We start from the raw sequence: 9,214 nt of genomic DNA, 5'->3' as shown, positions 1-9,214 counted from the left end.
AAAAGTTAAGTTGAATTAATATGATTCTCTTCTTTTTTTTTTTTCATCTTCATTTTCCTAGTAATGAAAATACTATATCTTTTTTATTGTCCAATGGATATGGACTAACAAAAACCGTATTAGTTACTTTATGTATATGTACCAATTTGCTCTTTCAACATCATTTCCAAAACACTAATTAGGACACATGTTAGAAAAAAGAAGAACAAGAATCAACTTAGGATCATGCAAGTAATATATTCTTACCCACAAAAAAACCTCCATATAAATACACACATAGACAACCACATCCAAAATAGGAAACCACCCTCAAAATTTCCTTCACAAAGTACAAACTCCAAAAAACCCTTCATCTACGCAATGTTACTATGTTCCTCATGGAATCAAAACTTCTCCCCTTATAATCTATAATAACAGTTTCATACTGTTTTTTTCCATCAAACTCGAGATAAAAAAAAACAACCAATGACATACTCAAAACAAGACACTCAAAACTACGTTGTCATTCGACCATGCATCTGTCTATTATGGACAGTAATCCTAGCAGCATTCGTAACAGCAGCTTTCCTACTATGGCCAGTTGATCCCGAAATCGAAATGGAGAAGCTATCGGTGAAGCGAGCCAAGGTTCACCCTCTACCGCCGTTAAGCGCCACCGTGTGGCTATCAGTGGCGGTGAAAGTTCATAACAAGGTTCTGTGTTGGATGGACCTGGTGGAGGTTGACGTCGGAATTAAGTATCGTGGACAGAAGCTTGGTCATGTGGTGACGGAGGGATGGCATGTGACGGGATGGGGTTCGGCTCATGTGTTTGGTGATCTTGAGTTTGGTGGACTGCCGTCTCCTGAAGTGGCACATTTTATGCAGGATATGGGGAGGGGGAGGGTCCAGTTTCATACTGCGGTTGAAGTTGTGGGGAATCTTGGACTTTTTTTCTTTCGCTTCCCTAACGTTTTCAAGGTATTGTTATTGTTTTTCTATTGGAACTTCCGCATCATTGTTAAATTGCGGATGGAGTGGAGCGCAGATATTCTATTGTTTGGATAATTTAAAATTAGATAGAGTGGAGCGGGGTAGAGTGATAGGGAGTACATTCCATTCTATCAAAACTCAATTAGAATGATATCTTCGTTCTGTTTCGCGCCACTCCGCTCCATTTATTTTATATTATCCAAGCACAGTCTTTCCTAACATTTTCAAGGTATTGTTTCACATCAAAACTCAATTAGAATGATATCTTCGTTGTGATATCTATCGGATTGCGAATCACAATTTAAAATCTTGTTTCACATCATTGTACTAACATTCTTCACATGATAGAAGACTTCCACATCCTCCTTTCTTGCATTTATCAATCCACACAACACTTTGATTTTATTTGTCATACTCTAACAGGTAAAGCTATCATGTGAGGTATTGGTGGATACAAAAACCCATACCATTATAAATCAACATTGTATAGTAAAGGTAAGCTTATAAACCCTTATAGACTTGGCCTAACATTTCCTTAGATAGCTTGATATTACATTTGCCATTTTATCTACTTCTCCTGTACTGACTCTCTGTTTATAATTTCAATGATCAAATGAAGGATTAACTCCACAAATGCCAATGCAACCATGGTGTGAAGGCTAAGAAGATATTAGTAGTCCTTTATATATCTATACATACAAGTGTAATGCAAGTTTGATGCACCACATATTATGGCTCTATTCAGGAAATATCACTTATAGCTTATAAGTTAGTTTGTATAAGATGAGTTTATTTCAGATAATTCATAATCTAGCTGATATCTGATAATGGATAAACTAATTGATTGAATTTGTAGTATTTGATAAAATTAACAATTAAAATAATTGATAATTTTTTTAGCATAACAAACTTATCCCATATCATTATAAAATGTATTAAAAATACAAGTAGACAATGACTCAAATACTTGAAGACTCACTATAGATGTAATCGCCTTAACTAGCTTATGGCTCTATTAATGAAGTTTTCAAGTTTCTATCAACAAAGTCTTATGCAGGATTAAAATTATTGAAGATTCTCAGGGTCCTATGAGAACAATTTGTTAGACGCTGGCCTTGGGATCTAGAGGGGGGGTGAATAGATCGTTCACAGTTTTACGGAGTTAAACGACTTTTCAGGGGAAGTGATTCTGAATCGACTCGCGTCTATTCCGAACCACTATCGAAACGATTATATATGTGTTTAAAACCAGTCAAAGACTTGAGGTAAGTGATAAGAGTATACGTTGCAGAATCAAGGCGTTGCTCTTATTGAAAATCAGATTAACTTCTTGTATGATGGACAATGTTTGCAATGCAGTAAGAGTGATAGAAACAAATATACAAACACTTGGTGATAATGATCAAATTGAAGGTGATTCAATGTGTGGTGGATTGTGATGTTTATGTAAGTTCTTAATTCACAATCTTAACACTCGAATCGTTGATCAATTTGCTATTATAACCAAATATGAACAGAATGTAAATGAAAAAGTAAAAGCGACAAGAACACGATATTTGTTTAGGCAGTTCGTCGATCATCCTCGCTACGACTACGTCTGCCCCCAATTCCAAACTGAAATTGGGTAATCTTTCATTAATGTTGAAAGTAGTATATACAAAGAAGATAACAAAGCGATAAACCATAAACCAATTATGTCGATCCTTTGAATCTTCTTCCCCCTTAATCTTGAGTCAGACCAAGGTTATCCAAGAGCTTCACTTTGATCCTTTCTGCAGTGTCTTCAATTCCCTCGAACCCTTGTTCTTCAATCTTCACACTCAGCCGGATCCTCGATGAAGCCTCTTGATAAAAACCCCCAAGAAACACCTATCTTGGAGGACAAAACCCGCAGATTTTATTCACCAAAAACCCCACAAATCTTCACCCACTAGGAATCTTCAATTCCGTTCCATGGACGTTATCGAACTCGATCACTAACCCTCAACGCAAGAATGATTATGTGTAATTGTGTTGGAGATGACGAAGAACGAAGATGAGAAGCCTTTGTGTATCTTTCAGTCGTTGGTGTTGCTTTGAATAATGAACCTTGGACAATATATATATGATAGCTTAACAGTTGGAGATGAGAGAAACAGAATTTTAGGCATTCTTGATCAGTTAGGTCGACCTCTTGTAGTGCTTAGGTCGACCTAGCAGAGCTTGCAGAATTTTGCTCCCAGTTAGGTCGACCTGTTTAAGGAGTAGGTCGACCAGAATCCTCTTCAAATGCATTCTGGGGACATTTTCTCAGATTAGGTCGACCTAGTTGTTGTGTAGGTCGACCTAGCAGGCTGGTATGTGAATTTCATCAATTTAGGTCGACCTAGATGATGTGTGAGTCGACCTAGCAGAAGTATATGGATTTTTCTCCATTTTAGGTCGACCTGGGTTGATGGTAGGTCGACCTAACTGCTGTTTTTCTGCATTCTTCTTGTTTTGCTTGTGTTGAGTCAACCTATAAGCATAATGGGTTGACCTGTTCTGACATGAGTGATCAATGCTTGCTTTTCTTTGAGTTTTCTGCTTCCACCCTGTTGCTTGTATGCTTATTGAGTTTGCCATGAATCAAAAACATCTTTGTGATTGTAATCTTGTATTCACATACTCCCCCTTTTTGATGATGGCAAACCAGTAGTCGAAGCTTTGGTAGTAAGTGATAAAGACTCAACAAGGCTCCCCCGTACATTCAGCATCTATCTCTCAACAAGTCAATCTCTCAACAAAGCTCCCCCGTACACTCAGCATCTATCTCCCCCTTTGTCAACATCAAAAAGAGATACAACGAAAATAGAAGAGTAACGAGAGAAACATAGATAAAATAATAAAACAGGAAACACTAGCATTCCTAGTGTAATAGATAAAATGTAGACAGTGAAACCATAAGAACCAAAAAGTGTTTTAAAGAACACTACAACATACACAATCGTTAACAGAAGTAAGTAGAGATGACATAATATCCAAAGGAAAACTTTGAATGTTACAATCAAGCACACATAATATTCAGACAAATTTAAAAGAAAAACTAAACTAAGTACACATAATATTGAGACTTTAGTAAATATTTATGACAATGATGGAATGAGGTGTAATGATATGATGAAAAGAAAAGATATGCATCCTAACGCCTTCCCCGTCTTCCTCTTCCTCTTTGAAATGATTGAGGACGGTCTTCTTCAACTTGTTCCAACAGATCAAGCACGGAATGGTTTAGAGTATTGAAGCTTTGACTTATGTTTGCATGACGATGCAATGCCGTTTCCTCAAGCTGATTCTGTCTTAGAGTCGAGTTGGAGGCAAAAGTCTCAAAATCGCTTTTGTGGTCTTGAACTAAGTTGTACAACGATTGATATTGTCGTTGTTGTTCTTCATAGCGATCTTGTTGGAGCTGTTGCATTTGTTGAAATTGAAGCTGTTGTGTGTTGAAGTGTTGTTGTTGTAGGAGCTGCATATTTTCTAACATGGAAATGATGTTGGTTTGATCTGGCGGAGACGGAGCCGTGTATCCCCAAGGAATATCCTCTTGTTGTGAAGGAACATATCTCCAATTTGCATCTGTATCTTGTGCAACATCTTCCATGTGATGATCATCATCATTTGCATTGTCTTGATCAAGTCCTTCTTCTTCATTTCCTGCATTGTTTCCAAACTCCGTGGGATCATCATAGTTGTAGATAACCTTCCCTGTTCCCTTTTGAATGAGATAATAGGTTTTCCTAACAGGATTCCAATGGTATCCCATAAGAGTCAAGGTGGTTTGTGAGAATTCTTGAGATTGATGTATGCGAGTGTAGTGTAAGTGATCAAGTCGCATGCCGAAGTGATTGACAATTGTTTGAATGATTGATCCATAACACAGGGCTGTAGTTTTCTGTTGGACCTCATGAAACTTAGCAGCTAGGAAGTGAGGCCAATGTATACGCGTTCTATTTTGCAGCAGATACATGAGCACCACTTCATTCCTTTCAATTCTTGAATACCCTCCTGCCCTTGGTCGAATGATTCTTGAGATTATCCAATTTAAGAGCCTAGGATCTCGCTTCAGATGATCGGCTGTTATTGTTTCATTAGGTCTGTCAAATACGGAAGGGTCTTTGAGGATAGTCTTCATGTAGGCCTCATGGTCATAGTTTCCCGGTACATCCCCGTCTACCATACAGAATTCATCACCTACAATTTTCAGACCAAAGATACTAATCCAAGCCCGTTTGTCAACAACATGCGACCTAGAGCCCATTTTGAAACGGAAATTACAACCATCCCCTTTTGTAAATCCTGCATAGAAAGTCCTAACGGTATTTTCACAGTACGGAGTATCACATTGCACTAAGGGATGAATATTTTGATGTTCAATCAAAGCAGCGACATCGGGGATATGCATGTTTTCGACAAGATTTGGATCATAGGTATATTGCTTAACAATTTTTCTTTTCATCTGCCAATTCTCAAAATTTTCCCTACAATCAGGATGAACAAGAGCACTTACCGGTTGAGATGATGAACTAGAAGCAATTTCCTTTCCTTTTCTTGATTTTGGAGGCATGGTTGAAGTTGATTTGTGTGAGAGGGATGATTTTTTACACTCTTTGAACTTTGAGGAACTAGGGTTGGCCGTACACAATGATATGAGAATGAGTGGGAAAGAAAAGAGGAATGATTATGAATGAATGGGGATGGGTCGGGTCGACCAACAGACCCAAAATTGGAAATTTTTGAACCAGTAGGTCGACCTAAATGAAGACCTGGTCGACCTAACAGAGGTAGTGAGAAAAATAACCAGTTTAGGTCGACCTAAAGAGTGAGTAGGTCGACGTAACTGGACAATTTTAGTTTCTGCTGAAATTTTTCCTCTGTAGGTCGACTCAAATACAAGGTAGGTCGACCTAAATTGCTTAAAAATGTTTGAAATGACTTAGAGATGTTGCTATATGATGGATTTATGCTTAGTTGCTTGCTTGTATGCCCTAATTATGATATGTTATGAGTGGAGATGATAAACACATATGTAATTGAGATATATAGATAAACACATATGAAGTCACTATAAACATGTTAATTGATAGCATATTATAGCATCAATAAAATTTTTGGAAGTGAACAATAAACATGTTACCGCTTTCTCAATATGTAGGTGTTTTGTCATCATTGTGTGGAGTCCTCTTGTTAGTGTGCCATACTCCTAGATTTGATGATGAATTGTTTTGATGGAATGTTTCACAGCTTGATTTTTGCGAAAAACTCATCTAGTATCGATTACTTGGTGTTCTCCCGGATGCGGGACATGGTCCCAAACAATATTCTGCTAAGAATAGGTTTAAAATCTCTTTGCAATGCAACTTGCCAATTGCACATCAAGTAATGCGTCCTTTGTGTTTTTCGGGTTAACTGTATTTGTGATGTATCTTATACATTTGTGATGGCCAGGTCACCTACATTTCCTCTGCCAAGTATGGTTCTTCAATCTGTCTTTATAGATGACATACCAAGAGTGGTATGTCTTCCTTTATGTGTCTTGAGCACCAGCTGTCAAGGAACCACCACCTTTCGGCGATGTCAAGACACTTTTCCTGCAAAATTAATTTAGAGTGGAAGGTCCCCAATCTTCATTGGGTCCTGGATGGTGAGTACAAACATTGTTGCACTTAGGCAACCATTGAAATACTCCTTTAGGAACTAAAATTCTCCTAAATTTGCATTTTTCAATGGTATGTCCTTTTTTGCAACAATAATGACAGGTAATATGATGAGAATATGGAGTTTTGCTAGTTGATATTTTTGGTACAAAAGTGTATTTACTATATAAAGGAGTATACGATCTTTTGAACTTATTTGGATCAACCGCAAAAGTCACTTTTGGTTGTAGAGCCTTGTCTAACTTGGCTTTTAGATCTCTTATTTCTTTTTGCCAAATGTGACATGTCTCACAACCAAACCATGATGTAGGATCTATTTCAACTTTATCCTTTTGAATGTCTAGCATAGATTGTTTTAAAGCTTCCATATCCTTTTCGGTTTTCTCAACTTTTGATTCAAGATATGAAAATATTTTCTTATTTGAGGCCAAAAGTTTGAAAGCTTTAATTGCATCTCTATGTAATTCTTCAAAAGCAAGTTTTAGTTGAGAATGAGATACCTTATCTACGAGTTCAGGTTTAAGATGACTTACAGCTTTCTTTTTCTTGTGTTGATGAGCCATGAAACATAGGTTTGCTGATTCTTCTTCATTGCTTGATGAGCTTTCACTAGATGAATCACTTTCCCATGCTATGTAGGCTCTTTTAGATTTGTTATGACCTTTTCTTTGGTTCTTCTCCTTTTCTTTCTTAAGGTATGGACAATCCGGTTTGTAGTGACCGGCTTTCCCACAATTGAAGCAAAGACCTTTGATTTTTCCTTTGTTGTCGTCATCTTGTTTGAACTTGTTTGATTGCTTTCTATAGTTGATCAAGCCTTTGTCAGAATGTTTTGCTCCATTTTTCTTTAGATATTTGTTGTATCTTCGCACAAACAGTCCCATTTCCTCATCATCGGAGTCTTCGTCATCACTTGTATCACTATCCTTTGGCTCTTGTCTTGAGGTCTTGGAGCTTGAAGCTTTTAGAGCTATTGACTTCTTCTCTACCTCTTTCTCCATGTTCTTTTCTTTCTTTGCCCTTTTCTCATGCATGTCAAGGCATTTAAGGTGTTGTTCATGTTCCTCTAGTTTACCAAAGAGAGTGGTAATGTCTAAGGTGTTTAGATCATTTGCTTCCTTTATTGCTGTAACCTTGGGTTGCCATTCCCTGTTCAAACATCTTAAGATTTTGTTAGTAGCAACTGCATTGGAAACAGGTCTATCAAGAGAATTTAACCGATTTTTCAGGTGAACGAATCTCTTCTGCATGTTTTCGATGGATTCACCATCTTCCATGTGGAAGAGTTCGAACTCTTGAGTTAACGTATTGATCCTAGCTAGTTTGACATCATCCGTTCCCTCGTGGGCAACTTGCAATGTGTCCCACATACCTTTAGCCGATCTACAATGGGAAACGCGGTAGTATTCATCAACTCCTAGAGCTGAGATTAGAATGTTTCTCGCTTTCCAATCGTATGCATATCTCTTTTCATTTTCAGCATCCCAAGTATTTTCTGGTTTTGGAACAACTGCACCAGCTGCATTTGTCATGGTGATCTGAAAGGGACCATTGACAATAGCTGTCCAGATGTTCCTATCAATTGCATTGATGTGGACACACATACAATCCTTCCAATAGCCATAGTTTTCACCGTTGAAAACTGGAGCTCTATTGTGAGCCCCTTTAGGTCCGGAAGCCATCTTTCCAATAAGTGTTTCACGTAGCACGGAATAAACCAGAGCTCTTGATGCCACTTGTTAGACGCTGGCCTTGGGATCTAGAGGGGGGGTGAATAGATCGTTCACAGTTTTACGGAGTTAAACGACTTTTCAGCGGAAGTGATTCTGAATCGACTCGCGTCTATTCCGAACCACTATCGAAACGATTATATATGTGTTTAAAACCAGTCAAAGACTTGAGGTAAGTGATAAGAGTATACGTTGCAGAATCAAGGCGTTGCTCTTATTGAAAATCAGATTAACTTCTTGTATGATGGACAATGTTTGCAATGCAGTAAGAGTGATAGAAACAAATATACAAACACTTGGTGATAATGATCAAATTGAAGGTGATTCAATGTGTGGTGGATTGTGATGTTTATGTAAGTTCTTAATTCACAATCTTAACACTCGAATCGTTGATCAATTTGCTATTATAACCAAATATGAACAGAATGTAAATGAAAAAGTAAAAGCGACCAGAACACGATATTTGTTTAGGCAGTTCGTCGATCGTCCTCGCTACGACTACGTCTGCCCCCAATTCCAAACTGAAATTGGGTAATCTTTCATTAATGTTGAAAGTAGTATATACAAAGAAGATAACAAAGCGATAAACCATAAACCAATTATGTCGATCCTTTGAATCTTCTTCCCCCTTAATCTTGAGTCAGACCAAGGTTATCCAAGAGCTTCACTTTGATCCCTTTCTGCAGTGTCTTCAATTCCCTCGAACCCTTGTTCTTCAATCTTCACACTCAGCCGGATCCTCGATGAAGCCTCTTGATAAAAACCCCCAAGAAACACCTATCTTGGAGGACAAAACCCGCAGATTTTATTCACCAAAAACCCCACAAATCTTCACCCACT

General features: G+C 37.8%; 1 protein-coding gene across 1 annotated transcript; it reads left to right on the top strand.

Moving 5' to 3' along the window:
- The first annotated feature begins 432 nt into the window (after window positions 1–432).
- On the top strand, window positions 433–1,839 carry LOC131606173 (uncharacterized). Its single transcript, XM_058878444.1, has 3 exons — window positions 433–960; window positions 1,396–1,467; window positions 1,592–1,839. The coding sequence occupies exons 1-3, from the start codon at window positions 466–468 to the stop codon at window positions 1,595–1,597; spliced, it is 573 nt and encodes a 190-aa protein (XP_058734427.1). The 5' UTR covers window positions 433–465; the 3' UTR covers window positions 1,598–1,839.
- Window positions 1,840–9,214: the final 7,375 nt, after the last annotated feature.

This window comes from Vicia villosa, linkage group LG5 (genome assembly GCF_029867415.1).
Source record: "Vicia villosa cultivar HV-30 ecotype Madison, WI linkage group LG5, Vvil1.0, whole genome shotgun sequence".
NCBI lineage: Eukaryota > Viridiplantae > Streptophyta > Magnoliopsida > Fabales > Fabaceae > Vicia > Vicia villosa.
Note: the sequence above shows the minus strand (reverse complement) of the source record. Positions and strands in the feature narration are given on the sequence as shown.

What these genes read in the sequence shown, in the direction of transcription:
- LOC131606173 (XM_058878444.1), top strand. Translation starts at nt 466, where the DNA reads ATGACATACTCAAAACAAGACACTCAAAACTACGTTGTCATTCGACCA. An exon ending in GCTTCCCTAACGTTTTCAAG is followed by an intron (nt 961 to 1,395) that starts GTATTGTTATTG and finishes ATACTCTAACAG; the next exon opens with GTAAAGCTATCATGTGAGGT.